The sequence below is a fragment of the Pipistrellus hanaki genome (genome assembly GCF_964339955.1).
Source record: "Pipistrellus hanaki genome assembly, chromosome: 20".
Classification (NCBI taxonomy): domain Eukaryota; kingdom Metazoa; phylum Chordata; class Mammalia; order Chiroptera; family Vespertilionidae; genus Pipistrellus; species Pipistrellus hanaki.
The window spans coordinates 2,434,716-2,455,607 of NC_140522.1; the positions used below are offsets into that span (position 1 = coordinate 2,434,716).

A 20,892-nucleotide genomic window follows, 5' to 3' on the forward strand; every position below is an offset into this window, starting at 1 on the left:
ATCGGCTGGGTTGGGGGCGGGGGGGAATATGTCTGTACTGAGACAGCTTATGCTCCCTTCCCCAATGGCAGGGTGATAGTCAAATATTAAACAACCCACGTGGACTTTAAAATAAATTTATAGCCGAAACCGGTGTGGCTCAGTGGATAGAGTGTGGGCCTGAGGACTGAAGGGTCCCAGGTTCGATTCCGGTCAAGGGTATGGACCTTGGTTGCGGGCACATCCCCGATAGCGGTTGTGCAAGAGGCAGCTGATGGATGTTTTTCTCTCATTGATGTTTCTAACTCTCTATCCCTCTTCCTTCCTCTCTGTAAAAAAAAAACACAATAAAATCTATTTAAAATATATATATATATATATATATATATATATATATATATATATATATATATATATATTTGATTTCTGAGAGGAAGGGAGAAGAAGAGAGGGAGAGAAACATCAATGATGAGAGAGAATCCTGGATCGGCTGCCTCCCACATGCCCCCCACTGGGGATGGAGCCTGCACCCCGGGCCTGTGCCCTGACCGGGAATCGAACCATGACCTCCTGGTTCCTAGGTCAACACTCAGCCACCTGCCCATGCGGGCCGGGCGATGGGGACAGTTAGGGGGGAACCACTGTGTTCGGTCCATTTACCTCTGATTGCCCACCCGGACCTGGGACTGGACAGGTGCCCGTGGGCCCTCCTGGGGGTTTGGACCGAGGACCTGGGTTTGGGCCGAGCTCCGGGCACCACCAGAGCACGTGGCAGGGCTGGCAGGGCCGGCAGGGCGGCCGGGGTCACCGTGCCAGCTCAGTTCACACGCCGGCTCGTCTGCGGTAACAAAGCGCCATTATCCCGGGAGCCAGGGCCGCCTGCCAAGCGCTGGGGTGAAGGCCCCGCGGGCTCCGCAGCTGTGAGCTGGCAGCAGGCGGTGCTTGCTACCGATGCCCGCCCGCCAGGTGCCCTCCTGGAAGGGGCCGGGGCTGGGGGACAGAAGAGGGGGGAGGGAGGGAGGGAGAGAGGGCGGGGAGGATGGAGAAAGGGGGAGAGAGACTCCCCTTGGACCTGCATGGCCCCCGGCCTCACCAGGGGTGGAAGGCCACCTATCAGGGCTGCCCTCTCGTCATCACAGTTGGTCCGCTCACCATCCGCAGAGCTCCGCCAGGAGGAAAAATCCCTCTTCCTTTAGGCCAAGGGGTCGGCAAACGCATCCGTCCACAGAGCCCACTATCCGCAGCGCCGCAACGGACACGTCTCTGGAGAGCCACGTTTTTTAAACGTAAACTTCCGCCCGGGGCCGTGGTGTTTTGTGGAAGAGCCACACTCCAGGGGCCGAAGAGCCGCCTGTGGCTCGCGGGCCGCGGCCTGCCGGCCACGGCTTTGGGCGACGGAACCACAAGGAGCCAGTGCGTGACCGCTGGGCGGACGTGGCCTTGGACTTGAGTCTGGAGCCCGGTGGGACCTCCTCCCTCGTAGCCCTGGCCCTGACGGGGCTGCCTGGCTCTGTGCTCTGAGGGTTCCTGCTCTGACGTCCTGTCTGGCAGGGCGGAGGGGGGGCCGTGGGGGGCGGGGGTAGCCCGTCATGGCTCAGGTCCCCGGACGGCTCCAGGCTCCAGGCTCCAGGCCCGGAGGAGACGGGACCGTCCTCAGGGGTCCCTTGTGGGTGGCGGCAGGACCCAGCCTCTCGGGGATCCGCCGCCTCCTTCCTCTCAGCATCTCCACCTGCTCGGCGCCTTCATCGTCTACGCTGGGCAGAGCTGGGCTTCTGCACGTGAGCTTGGCCTTGCCTCTGTCCCTCGCAGGGGACCGTTAGGGGATGGTCCCTAGCCGGGCCGGTCCCTATAAACAAGGAGGTCACGGTTCGATTCCCGGTCAGGGCACACGCCCGGGTGGTGGGCTCCGTGCCCAGTGTGGGGTGTGCAGGAGGCCGCCGGTCGATGTGTTTCTCTCACATCGGTATTTCCGTCTTTCCCTCTCTCTGCAAATCAATGGGGAAAATATGCTCGGGCGAGGATGAAGAAATAATAAATAAAATAAAAGCTAGAGGGACTTAGTGGGCTGGGGTCCCCCCCGCCCCCCAACGTGGGGTGCACACACCCTCCCAGCTCAGACCCAGAACCCAGGAGGGTGGAGGGGGCGGGGGAGGCGGCCGTCTGCCCGGAGCCTGCGGACGAGGCACATCTGTGTCCAATTACGGGGAGAACAGGGCACGTGGCGAAGTGTGCTTGCTACCACGTGCAGAGAAGAACGACAAGTCCGACTCAGGAGTCCCCCCCCCCCCAATCCTAGCTCCCTCAGAGACACAGCCCCCCTATACCTGGTCCCCCCCCCAAAGGAACAACCCCCTGTGCCTTCAGAGTCACATTGCTAGGGCTGCATTTGAACAAGCCCTCCATCTGCGCGAGAACCTGCAGCCAGGCCTGGCCGGTGTGGCTCAATGGTTTGCGCGCCCTCCCGCACCTTCATCTGGATACACAGACCCACGGACGGGTGGTTCTCCGGCCGGGGGCTTCGGGGAACCAGATGCGTCCTCACAGGCCCCCCCCCCCCCGTCCCCCCTCAGGGGCCCCCCACAGACAGTTCAGAACTCTCTGAAATGGATTTATTAAAGGCTATTCGTAGAAAAGACCACCGGGTTACAAGGAGTCGGTAAGAACGTTCATCTTGGAAAACTGTGTATCAAAGGAGGAGAGGATCTAAGAAAAGGAGGCGCCACCCCGAGACACCCCCCCAACGTGGGGCGGCGCGCCCGGATCCGGAGTTTGGGGGGACAGACCAGGAGGGCAGAGGTCACGGGGGGCGGACTCAGGCCTGAGGCTGGCTTCTGGGGAGCGTCTGCCAGACAGTCACCCGGAGAAAGACGCTGGATCCTTAAGCTGAATCCGGGGCTTGGGGGGCCGTGAGGGGAGGGGGGTGAACCTCAACACATCAGGCTTCTGCTGAAAAGGGTGTCTATTTTTTAAAAAATAGTAATAATAATAATAAACAGAAACTCCTGGTTTTATAATAAGTGTGACTTGACGTCCCGATTGTTAACCATTTGCTCTTGCCCTGCGTCCCTTTTTAAAAAGTCCCGATTTTTTCGAAATAGCGGGACGTCTGGTCACCTTATTTTAAAAGCTCCGTCCCGATACCCAGTGGGGGAGGGGAAAGGTGGCCAGCACAAGAGCTTAATCTCCCCCAGTTTGGAGGCACTGGCTGCTGCGGGTCCGAGGACCCCCCAGGCCGGGCGCGGTGCAGGCCTTGGGCCTCGGCTCTTCCTCTCGGGTTCCCTTCTTCCTTCCAAGTGGAGCAGAGCAACGGGGGGGACTCGGGGACCCCTCTGGGGTTTCCCAGGAGGCCGCGAAGGGGCTCCGTGAGAAATGGGGAGAGAGATTCTCATCGTCTCCCCGGACAGACAGACAGACAGACACAGACATCACCTCGCGGGGATGGTCCCAGGACAGGGATCTTTCTATCCTGCTATCTATCACGCCTGCAGGTCTCGGGGTTCTTAAGGGTCCCCGCTTCCCGGGCTGGGGCCTGAGAGGGCTGGATGCCCCGTCGGGGCCGGAGGGAAGCCGGGGTCCGGACCCCCCTCCCCGACTGCTCCCCGGGGGGAGGGGGGGGACCGCAGGCTCACAGCTCACTGGAAAGACGCTACCCTTGTTCAGTTAAATTACATCCACACGGCACAGGAAGAACTGCGTTTGCCGCAATAAAGACAGTCAGCAGCCCGGCCGGCCGTGTGGCTCAGTGATGAGCGTCGACCCGTGAGCCAGGAGGTCAGGGTCCGATTCCCGGTCAGGGCCCAGGCCCAGGTGGTGGGCTCCATCCCCCGTGTGGGGCGTGCAGGAGACAGCCAGTCCATGGTTCTCTCTCATCATGGATGTTTCTCTCTCTCTCTCCCTCTCCCTTCCTCTCTCTGAAATCAACACAAACATATTCTTTAAAAAAAAAAATGAGAGTCAGCAGAAGGAGGAGGGTCGCACCCGGGACCCAGGGGGCCGGGGGAGGTTCGGGGACGCATGGCGGCCGGTGGGAGCCGAGCCCGTGGGGGCCGGGCCGCGGCTTTGGCAGAACAACAGCAGAGCGTGGCCGGGGGCTCGCCTCGGAGCCAGAGAAAATATTCGGGAGTCGGCTCCGATCTGTTCCCAGGGAACAAAGAGGCGAGTTTCTTAAAATAACAAAAATAAAAAACTCACACACACAAAAAAAACAACACCCAAAAACACAGGCTTGGACGCTGGGCCCAGGTGCCGGCTGGCAGGACGGGCGGGGGTTAAGGCGTCGGTGAGCAGGGCACAGTGAGGTGCGTGTCCATCACGCTGGGGTGAATCCTGGGGTGCAGGTTCCTGGGGTTCACCCAGCTCTGGGCTGGGGGTGGGGCTGGGGGTGGAGGACGGGCTCACTCCTCCCTCCCCGGGCAGAGGCAGCTGCAGGGGCCGCCCGGCTCCCCGGGGCAGCCTGGGAGCCACCCCCACTGGAGCATCAGGAGGGCCTTGGGGTCCTTCTCCAGGAGATGCTGTTGCTATGACGACAGAGGTCTCCGGGTCCCTGCAGACTCCGGGCTCGCGAGGATCTATGATGCCCGGTGGCACCTGCCCAGGGGGGTGAAGGAGCCCCAGCCGGGGTCGGGCCGGAAGGTCTCACCACCAATCAGAAGGGCCTTGTCCTCGGGTGACCCTGCCCGCCGCCCTCCCAGGGGGTAGGGGTGGAGGTCGGGGGGACGTGGACATCCACGGGCCACAGAAGCAGCGAAGAACCAAGTCCGGGAGGGAAACGGGGCAAACGCCAAGCAGAAGGGCAGCCTACCGCCGCTGGACTCTCGAAGGGTGGGGTCGGCGAGAGGAGCCCTGGGCGGCCGGGAGCCGGGGTGGGGGGCGCAGGGGTGGGCACGTGGGGAACAGATCTGCCCACCATCACAGCCGGCGTGCCGAGGCCGCCGCCAACAGCCCCCCGCCCCAGGTCACCCGAGGTCACCCATCCCCGGAAACCCGCCAGGAGGAAAAGGGGGGAAGGGGATGGGGGGATGAAGGAGAAGGGGACGGAGGGACGCCGATTTGTCACTTCTGTGCCTGGTGGACAGAGAGCCTTTCTCGGAGGAGGGGAGCCCTGAGGCTGGGACAGGCAGACGCTGGAGTCCCAGGACGCCCGACGGGAATGGCCGGCCGCCTCTGAACATTCCGACCGCGACACCTGGGCTGTCCGATCGTGGAGAACAGCAGGGGCGCCGGGTCTTAGCTAAACAGCGGGGGGAGAGCTGGAAATCTGGACTCGGCGATTCTTGACTAGTTTCCAAAAGATTTAAAAAAAAAACAAAACAAAAAACAAAACAAAAAAAAAACTGGGTCCAGAGCCCGGGAAGCGGCCCCACAGCCGCCGGCCGCCCCACGGTGGCGGGGTCCTCGGCTCTCCGCGGGGCCTGTGTGCCTGTGTCTGCCTCGGTTTACCAGTTGTCCAGGAAGTCGAACCCCGTCTTCAGGATGACATTGCTGCCGCTGACCTGCGGGGGGAGGGACGGGAACCGGCGTGAGCGGGAGGCCCCTTTTTTAGAGCCGTGTTAGCCTGAAAACAGCGTCTCGTTTAAAAGGACCCAAATGAGGGAGCCGCTCCCGCGGGCCAGGCCCCCGGCCGCCACGGGCCTCGGCGCCGGGAACCGGGACGTTCTGAGGTCAGGCGCAAGGCGACCGGCCTGCCTCGAGGTGGGGTTGGGGGCACGTGTGTACCTACAGGCACAGCCTGTGGGCATGGGCCATAGGGTGGTGAGGACAGCGGGGAGGGGCTAGGAGAGGGGGGACGGGGGGGAAGGAGAGATATCTGTATGCGATCAACAATAAAAATTAAAAAAAAAAATCAAATTCAATGCTAGCTACACTCAGCCCGAATCCACTCTCCTCTCTGTCCCCAGACGTGCCTGTGAGCAGCTGCTAGACCAACCGACCCAGCAAAGACAGGCTGTGCACACGTCGTCACCACGGAGTAAGAGAACACGTGACAAATAGTCTTTCTGATGTAACACACGCACATCACACGCGCGCACACACACCCACACACCACACACACACACACACACACACACGCACATACACCACACACACACGAACACACACACACACGCACATGAACACACACACACACACGCACATACACCACATACCACACGCCCAAACACACCACACCCCCACCCCCACACGCACATGAACACACACACACACCACACACCCACACACACACCACACACCACACACACACATACACCACACACACACACACACACACACACACGAACACACACACACACGCACATGAACACACACACACACACGCACATACACCACATACCACACGCCCAAACACACCACACCCCCACCCCCACTCCCACACGCACATGAACACACACACACACCACACACCCACACACACACCACACACCACACACACACACATACACCACACACACACACACACACACGAACACACACACACGCACATGAACACACACACACACGCACATACACCACATACCACACGCCCAAACACACCACACCCCCACCCCCACTCCCACACGCACATGAACACACACACACACCACACACACACACACACACCACACACCACACACACACACATACACCACACACACACACACACACACACACGAACACACACACACCTTGCAAAGCTGAAAGAATAAAAAGTATGGGAGGCCAGCCAGCATGGCTCCGTGGTTGAGCATCGACTATGAACCAGGAGGTCACGGTTCGATCCCCGGTCAGGGCACAGGCCTGGGTTGTGGGTTTGATCCCCTGGGGGTGTGTGTGTGTGTGTGTGTGTAATGCGGGAGGCAGCTGATCGATGTTTCTCTCTCATCCATGTTTCTCGCTCTCTGTCTCTCTCCCTTCCTCTCTGTAAAAAATCAATAAAATGTATTTAAAAAAACACAAATGAAAGCAAACAGGTATGTCTCAGGATTCACAGCATCCCCGAGGGGGAACTCCCACGTCCCCCCCAGAGGAGGGACCCCGCCCCCCCCGCCCCCCCCGCCAGCAGCGAGACCACCACCCACCGGGGCAGCGCCGGGTTCGGGGAACAGCTCGTCGGTCGCCGTCTCCCCGTCCGTCGGGCCGGCCTCGGGGGCCAGCGGCTTGGCCCCGGGCTCCGCGGGGGCGCCCTCCCCGGACGCCCCGGTGCAGCCGGCCTGGACGGGCCCCGGGGGCTGGAGGCCGGGCTGCTCCGCCGGGGCCTCCCGGTCCCTCGGGGCGGGCTCCGGCCTGCAGCCGGCCGCCAGCACCTTCTCGCCCTTCTCCATGGACTTGATCTGGCTCGGGGTGAGCGAGGGGAACGCGGCCTCGGGGCCCTCCCCGCGGGCCCGCTCGGCGTTGATCTTCCAGAAGGCGGCCTCCTCGTCCGGGCCGCAGGACTTGCCCCCCGGGGCCGGCCGGGCGGCCTGCGGGCGGGGCTCGCCGCCGGGCTCCTGGATGGACAAGGAGGAGATGCTGAACTCCATCTGGCTCTGCCGGGGCGCGGGGTGGGGGGAGAGAACAGAGAGGACCTTAGAACCCGCCGACCACACAGCCCCCGCCCCGGCGAGAACCACGCTCTGCTGTCCATTTTCTAGATCTCTCTCTCTCTCTCTCTCTCTCTCTCTCTCTCTCTCTCTCTCTTTTAAAAAAATATATTTTATTGATTTTTTACAGAGAGGAAGGGAGAGGATAGAGAGCTAGAAACATCGATGAGAGAGAAACATTGACCAGCTGCCTCCTGCACACCCCCCACTGGGGATGTGCCCGCCACCAAGGTCCATGCCCTTGACCGGAATCGAACCCGGGACCTTTCAGTCCGCAGGCTGACACTCTATATCCACTGAGCCAAACCGGTTTTGGCTCTCTCTCTCTCTCTCTCTCTCTCTCTCTCTCTCACTCTCTCTCTTAAAATATATCAGAGAGGAAGGGAGAAGGAGAGAGAGAGAGAGAGAAACATCCACGATGAGAGAGAGTCGTGGATCGGCTGCCTCCTGCACGCCCCACCCTGGGGATGGAGCCCGCAACCCAGGCCTGTGCCCTGACCTCGAATCGAACCCTGACCTCCTGGTTCCTAGATCAGCGCTCAGCCCCGGGGCCACGCTGGCCGGGGCTAAAAGCCTGTTTCTGAGTCAGCCATCTGCTCCCGGCGTCTTTCCAGAACAGACACAGAGAGGATGGTTTCTTTAAATAAGCAAACGGCTCAAAAAACAAAAAACTACAAAACAACAACAACACCAAAACAGAGCCGACTCTGATGTGGAAATTGCAGGGTGAGGAGGACAGTGAGGCCTTTTTTGGGAGCAGCAGTGCCTCCCCGGGGATCCCTGCAGAGAAGCCTCCGGAAAGCCAGGCTGTTTGCCTGCGTGGAGGGGAGGGGAGGGGAGGGGAGGGGAGGGGAGGGGAGGGGACCGGGCCAGAGGCTCAGGCAGAGGCTCAGGCAGAGGCCCTGTCTGCCTGGGGGGAGGGGGGGGGACACGCGGGCAGCACTGGGCTGGCTGTGACCTCCTCCAGCGGGGACAGACCTGCTCCCTCGGCCCCTCGGCCCCTGGGGCACCCGGAGACCAGCGAGCAGAGAGGGCTGTGAGGCTGACCAGGTCTGGGCGCTTTGGGACGAAGATGGAGGAAAACAAGAGCTTACGAGATTAAGAACCCGTAAGACCTCAACCCTAGGCAGATGGTGTTTTCTGTCCTGCAAATAGGGACTACAATCTCCTCTTAAAAACAGCCCTCCTTGCCGAAACCGGTTTGGCTCAGTGGATAGAGCGTTGGCTTGGGGACTGACGGGTCCCGGGGTTTGATTCCAGTCAAGGGCATGGACCTTGGTTTCGAGCACATCCCCAGTGGGGGGTGTGCAGGAGGCAGCTGGTCGATGTTTCTCTCTCATCGATGTTTCTAGCTCTCTCTCTCCCTTCCTCTCTGTAAAAAAAAAAAAATCAATAAAATATATTTTTTTAAAAACAAAACAAAACAAAAAACAGGCCCCTGGCCTGCATGGCTCAGTGGCTGAGCATCAACCTCTGAACCAGGAGGTCACGGTTCGATTCCCGGTCAGGGCATGTGCCTGGGTTGCAGGCTCCATCCCCAGTGGGGGGCGTGCAGGAGGCAGCCGCTCCAGCGGGCGGGCAGGAGGGGGGCAGCCCTGTCTGGGGACACTCTGCACCCCGTGGTGAGAGACCATCCAGCTCCAGGGGGGGGCTGTTCTCATTTCTGGGAAGAGAATCCGTTTTCCCGGCGTGGAGAGAGCACCCTCGGGGGAGGGGACCCCGCCCGGGGCCACGGAGCAGAGCCACGTGGAGCCGGGCCACGGCGGGAGGACGGATGGGTGAGCAGGTGGGTGGGAGGTCCAGGAAGCCCTCCATCTTTTTTTTTTTTTTTTTAAATATATATATATATATTTTATTGATTTTTTTACGGAGAGGAAGGGAGAGGGATAGAGAGTCAGAAACACCGATGAGAGAGAAACATCCATCAGCTGCCTCCTGCCCCCTTCCCACTGGTCCATGCCCTTGACCGGAATCGAACCCGGGATCCTTCAGTCCGCAGGCCGACGCTCTATCCACTGAGCCACCCCGGTAAGGGCTTTTTTTTTTTTTTTTTTTTTTTTAATTGATTTCAGAGAGGAAGGGAGAGAATCACGGGTCGGCTGCCTCCTGCACGCCCCCCACACTGGGGGAATCGAGCCTGCAACCCGGTCACGGGCCCTTGGCTGGACTTGAACCCGGGACCCTTCAGCCCGCACGCCGGCGCTCTATCCGCTGAGCCACACCGGCCGGGGCTGGCCTTGGCTGTGTGAGAGATGAGGCAGAGCCGGCCGGGGTGGGTGTGCGGGGTAGGGCGTCGGTCCGGCCAGGACAGGGTGTCAGTGACCCCAGGGGGGACCGGGCTCAGCCGGCCACGTCCGTTCTAAAAACAGAAAGGCCGCAGGGGGCCCAGCGCCTATTTCTGTGTCCCCCTCAGGGCAGAGGAATGTGAGGTCCCGGGCTGGGCGGCCGGGCGGCCAGAGCCAACTGTTTGGCTTGGCGGCCTGGGCCGCGCTGGACGCCGACCAGCGGCTGCAGCGACGCCGTGGGGGGGGGGAGGAGGGGGGCGCGGACGAGTTTTCTGGAGCAAATCCCAAAAAACCCACACTCTCCACGGTCCCTCCGAGAGGGGAGAGGGCGGAGAAGAGGGGGAAATGGGGCCCTCGCAGTGGCTGAGCGTCCACCTGGGAACCAGGAGGTCAGGGTTCGATTCCCGGTCCAGGGCACAGGCCCGGCGGGTTGTGGCTGGATCCCCAGTGTGGGGCGTGCAGGAGGCCGCCGATCTGTGACTCTCTCTCATCATGGATGCTTCTCTCTCTCTCTCTCTCTCCCCCTCTCCCTTCTTCTCTGAAATCAATAAAGAAAATACATATAATTTTTAAAAAGGCCAAGTCCAGACGCCTCGGGGATGGAAAGCGCAGTGGGGCTGGGGGCTGGGGGGGGTGAGGGACCGGCCCGGAGGCAGGAATGCCCAGAATCTTCGTTCCCCTCCCCCGCCCCCTCCCGGGAGCATTCCGCCCGCCGGGTTTTTCCTCTCGAAATACCAGGAGCCTGAGATGCGGTCCCAGGGGCACCCTCCCGCCCCCGCTCGCCTGCCAGGCCGACAGCAGTGGGACACTGGGCTGACCGCCCCCACCCCAGCTGGGCCCGCAGCCTCCCGCTGAGCCCCCTCCCAGCCCCTCCCAGCCCCCTCTCCGGTGGAGCAGACAGAACCAGAGCCTCCAGGCCTCATCCAGGTCCAAAGCAGACCGAACGGGCCTGGCTGGCATCACTCCCGGGGTGAGGGCTGAGCTCGGAACCAGGGGGTCAGGGTTCGATTCCCGCTCAGGGCACAGGCCCGGGTTGTGGCTGGATCCCCAGCGTGGGGCGTGCAGGAGGCAGCCGGTCCCTGATTCCCTCTCGTCACTGAAGCTCCGATCACAGCCCGGCCCCACAGAGCGAGCACCTCCAGGAGGCCCTGGGGGCTGAGCCTGCCACTCCCCAGGCAGCCAGGGGGGGCTAATGCCTCCCAGCCCTCCCCTTCCTCCCCCCTCCTCCTCCTCCCTTCCAGCTCACACACACACACACACACCCACACACACCCATACACACCCATACACACACACACCCATACACACACACCCATACACACACACATACACACCCATACACACATACACACACACCCATACACACACACACACACACCCATACACACACACCCATACACACACCCATACACACCCATACACACACACACCCATACACACACACCCATACACACACACATACACACCCATACACACATACACACACACCCATACACACACATACACACACACACACACCCATACACACACACCCATACACACACCCATACACACACACACCCATACACACACACCCATACACACACACACATACACACCCATACACACATACACACACCCATACACACACCCATACACACCCATACACACACACCCATACACACCCATACACACACATACACACACCCATACACACACCCATACACACACCCATACACACACACACCCATACACACACATACACACACACACACACACCCATACACACACACCCATACACACACCCATACACACCCATACACACACACACCCATACACACACACCCATACACACACACACATACACACCCATACACACATACACACACACCCATACACACACCCATACACACCCATACACACACACACACCCATACACACACCCATACACACCCATACACACACACCCATACACACCCATACACACACCCAACACACACACACACCCATACACACCCATACACCACACACCCATACACACCCATACCACACCACACCCATACACACACCCATACACACACCACACACCCAACACACACATACACACACCCATACACACACCCCATACACACAACACAAACACACACAACACACAACACACACCCATACACACACCCATACACACCCATACACACACACACACACACCCATACACACCCATACACACACCCATACACACACATACACACACCCATACACACACCCATACACACACCCATACACACACACCCATACACACACATACACACACACACACCCATACACACACCCATACACACACCCATACACACCCATACACACACACACCCATACACACACACCCATACACACACACACATACACACCCATACACACATACACACACCCATACACACACCCATACACACCCATACACACACACCCATACACACCCATACACACACCCATACACACACCCATACACACACCCATACACACACCCATACACACACACATACACACACCCATACACACACATACACACACATACACACATACACACACCCATACACACACCCATACACACACCCATACACATACACACACCCATACACACACCCATACACACACATACACACACCCATACACACACCCATACACACACACACACCCATACACACACACACACCCATACACACACACATGCACACACGTACACACCCATACACACACACCCATACACACACCCACACACACACACAAACCCAGGCTCCATCCCACTCACCCGCGTCTCCCAGGAGAAGGGGGCCGAGTGCTCGTCCTGCCACGTTATGTCCTGGAAGGAAAGTTCAAGAAGTCACCTGAGCCCTGAGCCCCATCGCCTCCCCTGGCAGCCGTCGGCCGGGGCCGCGGACCCACTGTGCGCGCTCCGCGGCCTTCCCGCCACCCCACCCGCCGTTTCCCGTGCCAGGGGCCGTCTGTGCCCAGCTCCTACCGGGGTCCGATTTCTTTTCTCGTGTGCTCTTTACCGATGTCAGAGAGGAAGGGAGAGGAACATCGATGAGAGAGAGAGAAACATCAAAGAGAGAAACATCGATGAGAGAGAAACATTGATGAGAGAGAGAAACATCAAAGAGAGAGAGAAACATCGATGAGAGAGAAACATCGATGAGAGAGAGAAACATCAAAGAGAGAGAGAAACATCGATGAGAGAGAAACATCGATGAGAGAGAGAAACATCGATGAGAGAGAAACATCGATGAGAGAGAGAGAAACACCAATGAGAAGAGAGAATCTCGGACGGATCGGCTGCCTCCTGCACGCCCCACACTGGGGATCGAGCCTGCATCCCGGGCCTGTGCCCTGACCGGGAATCGAACCCTGACCTCCTGGTTCACAGGTCCACGCTCATGCCCGGGTGGCGGGCTCCATCCCTAATGGGGGGCGTGCAGGAGGCGGCCGATCCAGGATTCTCTCTCATCATGGATGTTTCTCTTCCCCTCTCCCTTCCTCGCTGACATCAATAGAAATATATTTATAAAAAGTTCATAAAAATAATAAAATCGAGAGGGAGCGTGGGTGGATGAATGTCCGTTAAACCCGAGTTATTTCCATTTTCAAACGCCTTCCCTCCTCAAACGGTCACGGGCTGCCGGGAGGAATGCCGGTCAGCCAGCCTCTGGGACCAGGCGTCTGCCTGCAGCTGCGGGCGCCCGCGGCCCGGCCCCCTGCGGGTGGGTGGGGGTGCGGGTGGGGGTGCGGGTGGGGGTGATGGGGGAAGAGAGAAGCTGGTGGGGGGTTAGTGCAGTTGAGCCATATGACCTGACGATCCCTACAGTGCTAAGATCTCAGAAACCATGGAACCAGCGGGACCTTGTTGGCCGAAACCGGTGCAGCTCAGTGGATAGAGCGTCGGCCTGTGGACTGAAGGGTCCCAGGTTCGATTCCCGTCCAGGGCGTGTGCCTTGGTTGCGGGCACATCCCCGGTGGGGGGTGTGCAGGAGGCAGCTGATGGATGTTTCTCTCTCATCGGTGTTTCTAGCTCTCTATCCCTCTCCCTTCCTCTCTGTAAAAAAAAACCAATCCCTCCTCGTGGGATATGTTCTCCCTCCTAAACATCAGCCATGCAGCTCTCATCCCTCCGATGAACCGGCTCCGGTCGGGACAGGAGGCCGGGACCCCGGCCGGGACCCCTCAGCCCTCCGGTCCCGGGGGAGAGTCCGGGACGCTCAGCACCAAACCCTGGGCCTGGGGCTCCGAGAGGCCGTCGGGGGTCAGCCGGGGAGGGCGTCTCGCCGCGATTTCTCCCCAATTTGGTGTCAAGCCGGACAGCCTGCTGTTTGCTCCCGCAAGAAACCGAGTCAAGGGGCACATTCCGGAGATGGCTGCCATTCTGAGCTCATAGAAAAATGACAGCGTGCCGACAAAAATAAACACGCCGCACAAAAATGCGGCCGGGGCTCGGACTGATGTCAGCGCTCCGGCCCCGGGCGCCCAGGCAGTGGGGGATGGGCCCCCACGGCCCTGACTCGGGGTGTCACCGGGGGCCTGGATGGGGCTACCGTGCCCACCCCCCACACACCCCTCCCTGCAGCCAACGCTCCACACCCCACACGAAATGTCATTCCTGCGACTCGATGTCTGAAGGATCTGGGTATTTCGCTTTTGAGATTATTTGGTTGCGAGTAACTCCATCACTGGCTGTGATTTGTTTTAAAATATGATTTTATTGATTTCAGAGGGGAAGGGATACAGGGAGAGAGAGAGAGAGAGAGAAGCATCTGTGAGGAGAGAGAATCATCGAGCGGCTGCCTCCTGCCTGTCCCCCACTACTGGGGATCGAGCCTGCAACCTAGGCATGTGCCCTTGGCCAGAATTGAACCTGGGACCCTTCAGTCCGAAGGCCGATGCTCTATCCACTGAGCCAATCTGGCTAGGGCTGACTGGCTATGATTTTTAAAAATTTTCTTGCCGAACCGGTGTGACTCGGTGGATAGAGCGTCGGCCTGCGGACTGAAGGGTCCCAGGTTCGATTCCAGTCAAGGGCATGGACCTCGGTTGCGGGCACATCCCCAGTAGAAGGTGTGCAGGAGGCAGCTGATCGATGTTTCTCTCTCATGGATGTTTCTATCTCTGTCCCAATCCCTTCCTCTCTGTACAAAATCAATAAAATGTAATATATTTTAAAAAAATAAAAATAAATAGCCGAAACTGGTTTGGCTCAGTGGATAGAGCGTCAGCCTGCGGACTGAAGGGTCCCAGGTTCGATTCTGACCAAGGGCACGTACCCTTGGTTGCGGGCACATCCCCGGTGCAGGCAGCTGATGGATGTTTCTCGCTCATCAATGTTTCTAACTCTCTATCCCTCCCCCTTCTTCTCTGTTAAAAATCAATTATATATATACATATATAAATGCTATATATATATTAATGCTATTTCGTCCAGTTCTGAGGGAATCTCTTGCTCAGAGTGTACAAGTGACTCCTGCCAGTCAAATGGGGACTCCGGGCCAGCCACATGGTCTCGGCGGTCCCCTCCCTGCCTGACGGGAACCAGCCGTTTCATTTCTCCCCAAACCTGTTCCCCGGGAGCCGGGCTCCCTCCCAGGGCACAGCTGGGTCACCGGCTCTTCTCCCAGGAGCCCCCGGGGCAGGTACCTGCCAGGTGCTGCCCTGGGTAAAGGACCCCCCCTTCATACTCCCCCCCCCCCCCCCGCCATCTGCAGGGCAGCTTGTGCCCCTGGCTCTGGACTCGTGGCCACGTCCTCAGCTTGTGCCAGGGCCCAGGACGCCAGCAGGGCAGGGCCCCAGAGCCACACCACCCTGTCATCTTTTCTAAAAAACCCACAGCTCTGCCAGGCGAATGCAGTGGGGACCATAATGACACATCCACATTCTTAAAAAAAAAAAAAAAAAGACTAAGCACGTCCGGGATGCTGAAAAGCAACTCTCAGATTTCCCTTTTGCGTTTTCTGCCAGAGGCTGCCCTAGCCGGTTTGGCTCAGTGGTTAGAGCGGCTGGCTGCCCGCGGACGGAAGGGTCGCGGTTTGATTCCCGGCCGAGGGCAAGCACCTGGGTTGCAGGTTCGATCCAGGGCTCAGGGGCGGGGCTCGAGCAGGGTGCAACCAATCCATGTCTCTCTCCCACTGGTGTTTCTCTCTTTCTCTCTCCCCCGCCTCCTCTCATTTAAAACGCTGCTATGGGGCCCGGCCAGCGTGGCTCAGGGGATGAGTGGTGACCCAAGAACCAGGAGGTGACAGTTCGATTCCCGGTCAGGGCACAGGCCCGGGTTGCAGGCTCCATCCCCAGGGTGGGTGGGGCGTGCAGGAGGCGGCCGATCCATGATTCTCTCTCCTCATTAACAAACGGCCCTCCTCCTGGACACTAGACCGCCGTCTCCACTCTGATGCCAACCTGTCGCCAGCTCTAGGGGATGCATTTTTACTGACTTACTTATTTTTAAATACATTTTTATTGATGTCAGAGAGGAAGGGAGAGGGGGAGAGAGATAGAAACATCCATGATGAGAGAGAATCACGGACCAGCTGCCTCCTGTACGCCCCACTCAAAGGATCTGGAGCCCACAACCCGGGCCTGTGCCCTGACCGGGAATTGAACCCTGACCTCCTGGTTCATGGGTCACAGCTCAACCCCTGAGCCACTCCGGCCGGGCTAGGGGGATGCATTTTAAATTCCATGGTGCCCTGAAACCACGGCCAGCGCAGGCAGAAAGACGTGTCTGTGTCTGTGACTGTGTCCGTGCTGAGTGGGGCAGGGCCTGCTCCCGGCCCGTCCGGCACAGCCCAAGGCGGACCGGCAGGGCCGGTTTGGTCTGGAAGCGCCGGCGGGTAGGGCCGTACCAGCTTGTTTTGAAATCACATGGATGTGCACACGCACAAAGGCTCAGCCTGCAGCGGGTCCAGGAAGGACAGTCCTGAGTGACCGTGGCCACAGCTTCCTCATCAGGGACCCTGGGCCCTTGTCTGGCCCGGGCTTTGTGATGGTGAGCAGGCCCGTGGGTATTCTTTGTTTTTAAAAATATATATTTTATTGATTCTTTACAGAGAGGAAGGGAGAGGGATATAGAGAGCTAGAAATATCGATGAGAAAGAAACATCGATCAGTTGCCTCCTGCACAGCCCCTTCTGGGGATGTGCCCGCTACCAAGGTACATGCCCTTGACCGGAATCGAACCCGGGACCCTTCAGTCCGCAGGCCGACGCTCTGTCCACTGAGCCACACCGGTTAGGCCCTGTGGATATTCTTAGCCAGACCCCAAACTAAGGGAAACTGACAGTCACTCACCAACATTTGGGGTTTTTTTTTGTGTGTGTGTGTGTGTGTTTTTTTTGTTTTGTTTCTGTTTTTAATATTTTTTTTATTAATTTCAGAGAGGAAGGGAGAGAAAAAGAGAAAGAAATATCATTGATGAAAGAGAATCACGGATCGGCAGCCTCCTGCACGCCCCACCCTGGGGATCCAGCCCAACCTGGGCCTGTGCCCTGACCGGGAATCGAACCGTGACCCCCTGGTTCACCACAGGTCAACGCTCCACCCCTGAGCCACGCCGGCCTGGCACTGGCCAGCATTACTGTAAGTACAGTACTTACTGCTGCCTTCCTCTCGTATTTACTTTTCCAGAGGAGCGGCCGGCATTCCATCCCCCCCCTGCCCCCACCCCCTCCAGCCTCCTCTGAGCACAGACCCTGCGATGCACATCGAGAGGGAGATGCATTCTTTCGCTCTGAAAAGGTCTCCGCTCCGGGAATACATTTTCGACCTTTACTGTCATCCCTCCGGCCGACCCCACCCTCTTTTTCCTGGCGAAGTGTCCAGAAGTTCATGTCTAATGTAGACTCTTTCCCCCCCGCCCCCGTAAATATATTTTTATTGATCCCAGAGAGGATGGGAGAGGGACAGAGAGACAGAAATATCCGTGATGAGAGAGCATCGCGGATCCGCTGCCTCCTGCACGCCCCGCCCTGGGCATGGAGCCCGCAAGCCCGGGGCACGTGGCCAGACCAGGAATCGAACCGCCTCGACCTCCTGGTTCCTAGGCTGATGCTCAACCATGGAGCCCCTGAGCTGGTGCCAGCCTTTTGCCAGCTCCAGAGGGATGCATTTTTACTTCTTTATTTATTTTTAACCCTATGTTTATTGATGTCAGAGAGGAAGGGAGAGGGAGAGGCAGAAACCTCTCAGAATGAATCCCCATCAGAATGAATCCCCATCGGCCGCCCATTTCCGTCCACCCCTGGTCCGCGGGCATCAGCGTGGGCTCAGGACCACAGACCTTTTGTTCACAAATGTCGCCGCAGCCCCAGGCCTGGCGCTCGGGTGCTAACCGCCTTCCCAGCTCCAACCCCTCCCACAGCCCACAGCTTCCTTGGAAAATCTCCCCCCAGCCAGGCACCTTCTCCTCCTGCTCCCTGGCACCCCGATAATTTGCAAATTAGGCTTTTATGGTCCGGGTTCGCCCCTGGCACCCCCAGCCTTGGCCACTGGCACCCCCAGCCTTGGCCACCAGCCCGTGGGGTCCTCCTTTTTACACCCCTCGTTCCTTCTGGCAAAAGTTGAGTTTCAAAGGGCCCCCGTCTCCCCCCCAAAAAATCCCCATGCTAAGCCTAAAGGCAGCAGGCAGGCTTCAGGTCCACAAATTTCCAAGAAAAAATGAAAACAAAACAAAACAAAAAAGCAGGCTTCTGGGCAGCGCAGGACGGGGTGTGGGGCGCCCCAAGTTTTCCTCGCAGAGTCCGTGTCCCCCTCAGTCCGCAGGGGCCCCCCTGGGGCCCGGCCACCCCCTTAGAAACGGACCGAGTCCCGCGGGCGCGCCCCTCCGTGTTCCCGGGGGACACAGGCCGCCGCGCTCACCCCCAAAGCCAGCTCCCCCGGGGACACCCCCTTATCTCCGAGGGCGCCGCTTCCGCCCCTGATCGTGCCCGGCGGTTCCAGGGGCCCCTCGCCGGGCACCCGCGGGCTCTGGAGCTTTCGGGGCGCCCCCCGGGGGCGGGGAGCGGGTCTGCCCCGCGGGGGCGCGCGGATCGGAACCGCTGGTCCGGCTCGGACCCCCCCGCTGTGTCCGCTTCGAGCAACAGCATCCGGGGCGGCCCCGCGGTGGGCAGGGGGGGTCTCTTTGGAGACCTCCTCCTGCTCCGGGGAGCCCCCCACACTCCGGGGAGCCCCCCAAACTCCGGGGAGCCCCCCACACTCCGGGGAGCCCCCCAAACTCCGGGAGCCCCTCACACTCCGGGGAGCCCCCCACGCCGACCCTCGGCTCCGGGACCGCCCTCCCCCCTCCATCCCGGGCGGCTCCGCGCGGGGAGGCGCCCCCTTCTCCCTCCCCGCCCCCATCCTGGCCGCGCAGGCGGCGCGGGGCGGGGAGGTCCCGGTCCCGGTCCCGGCCCGGCCCGCCCGGCGCCTACCTCGTCGCCGAAGCGCACCAGCTTCTGGCCGGGCGGCGGGCCGGGCGGCTCGGGGGCGCCGGGCGCGGGCGGCCCCACCAGGCAGCGGTCGATGATCGCGTCCTGCTGCGCGGGCGGCAGGCGCGCCCACTCGGGCCCGTAGCGCTGGCGGACGCGCTCCTTGTCCTGCAGGATCCTGCGCGCCATGGGGCTCAGCGAGGCCAGGTACGACAGGCGCTGCCGCTCGCGCTCGTCCAGCGGCCGGTTCCCGCTCATGACGACCGCGCGCGAGGCCGCGATCGCCGCCGCCATGGACGCCATGCCCCGCCGCCGCCGCGCCGCCGCCCCGCCCGAGCCCCCGCCCCGCCCGAGCCCCTCCTCCCTGCGCCCCTCCTCCCCGCCCCGCGCCCCTCCTCCCCGCCCGGAGCCCCTCCTCCCCGCCCCGAGCCCCTCCTCCCCGCCCCGAGCCCCTCCTCCGCGCCCCGAGCCCCTCCCCGCGCCCCTCCTCCCCGCCCCGAACCCCTCCCCGGGCCCCTCCTCCCCGCCCCGCGCCCCTCCTCCCCGCCCCGAGCCCCTCCTCCCCGCCCGGAGCCCCTCCTCCCCGCCCCGAGCCCCTCCTCCCCGCCCCGAGCCCCTCCCCGGGCCTCTCCTCCCCTCCCCGCGCCCCTCCTCCCCGCCCCGAACCCCTCCCCGGGCCCCTCCTCCCCGCCCCGCGCCCCTCCTCCCCGCCCCGCGCCCCTCCTCCCCGCCTCGAGCCCCTCCTCCCTGCGCCCCTCCTCCCCGCCCGGAGCCCCTCCTCCCCGCCCCGCGCCCCTCCTCCCCGCCCCGCGCCCCTCCTCCCCGCCCCGAGCCCCTCCTCCCTGCGCCCCTCCTCCCCGCCCCGCGCCCCTCCTCCCCGCCCCGCGCCCCTCCTCCCCGCCCCGAGCCCCTCCTCCCTGCGCCCCTCCTCCCCGCCCCGCGCCCCTCCTCCCCGCCCCGAACCCCTCCCCGGGCCCCTCCTCCGCGCGCCCCTCCTCCGCGCGCCCCTCCTCCCCGCGCCCCTCCTCCCCGCGCCCCTCCTCCCCGCCCCTCCCGCCCGGAGCCCCTCCTCCCCGCGCCCCTCCCCGCCCGGAGCCCCCGCCCCGTGCGCCCTCCTCCCCGCGCCCCTCCCCGCCCGGAGCCCCTCCTCCCCGCGCCCCACCCCGCCAGGAGCCCCCGCCCCTCCCCGCGCGCTCTTCCGCCCAGAAGCCCCGCCCCCACGGCCCCCACCCCCGTAGTCTGTCCTCCGCACCCCTAACCCCCCGGATCCCGTCCCCCTTATCTCCGCCCCCGGGATCCCGTCCTCCGGGCCCCCCGCCCCCCGGAACCCCGCCCTCCGCCTCCGTGTTTGTCCCTGATGTCACCCGCAGGTCCCGGGGTGGCCCGGGGTGGCCCGGGGTCCGGGTCCGCCCTCCGGGGTGCCCCCCCGCCCCCCAGGCCAGCTCCGGAGGCGGCTGGCGGCGCGCCCCCTGGTCCCGGTCCGGCCCGCGGCCCGCGGAGCCGCCATGGCGCCACGTGGCCACTGTTTGACAAAGGAAACTTTTCCGCCCAGAAATGTGCCCGCCACCGCCTGTTCCTCCCCGTTCCTGCCCCGATGAGCGTCTTCTGCTTCTGTTTTTAAAGAGTCTTAATATTTTTTAAAGATATATGTTATTA

The 20,892-nt window shown here is 61.1% G+C and overlaps 1 protein-coding gene and 1 long non-coding RNA gene across 3 annotated transcripts; one reads left to right on the top strand and one right to left on the bottom strand.

Annotated features, from left to right (window-relative positions):
- The first annotated feature begins 2,578 nt into the window (after nt 1-2,578).
- Nucleotides 2,579-5,214, top strand: LOC311614197. The gene is made up of 2 exons (XR_014793596.1): nt 2,579-4,018; nt 4,059-5,214. It is a non-coding gene; the product is annotated as an uncharacterized lncRNA (long non-coding RNA).
- LOC311614178 (uncharacterized protein C1orf198 homolog) lies at nt 4,788-19,569 on the bottom strand. 2 transcript variants are annotated; one of them, XM_084868782.1, is made up of 4 exons: nt 19,240-19,569; nt 12,603-12,653; nt 7,035-7,442; nt 4,788-5,471 (listed from the first exon to the last, which is right to left on the bottom strand). In XM_084868782.1, the coding sequence occupies exons 1-4, from the start codon at nt 19,537-19,539 to the stop codon at nt 5,415-5,417; spliced, it is 816 nt and encodes a 271-aa protein (XP_084724908.1). In that variant the 5' UTR covers nt 19,540-19,569; the 3' UTR covers nt 4,788-5,414. The 2 variants fall into 2 exon arrangements, with proteins under 2 accessions (XP_084724908.1, XP_084724907.1); XM_084868781.1 differs by having other exon boundaries at nt 4,790-5,471; nt 7,035-7,481.
- Between the last annotated feature and the right edge of the window lie 1,323 nt (nt 19,570-20,892).

Excerpts from the sequence above, each read along its gene's own strand:
- LOC311614178 (XM_084868781.1), bottom strand. The coding sequence starts at position 19,539 with ATGGCGTCCATGGCGGCGGCGATCGCGGCCTCGCGCGCGGTCGTCATG. Across the intron at positions 12,654-19,239 it reads TGGTGCGCTTCGGCGACGAG|GACATAACGTGGCAGGACGA; the intron begins GTAGGCGCCGGG and ends CTTTCCTTCCAG. Across the intron at positions 7,482-12,602 it reads CCTTCTCCTGGGAGACGCGG|AGCCAGATGGAGTTCAGCAT; the intron begins GTGAGTGGGATG and ends GCGCCCCGGCAG.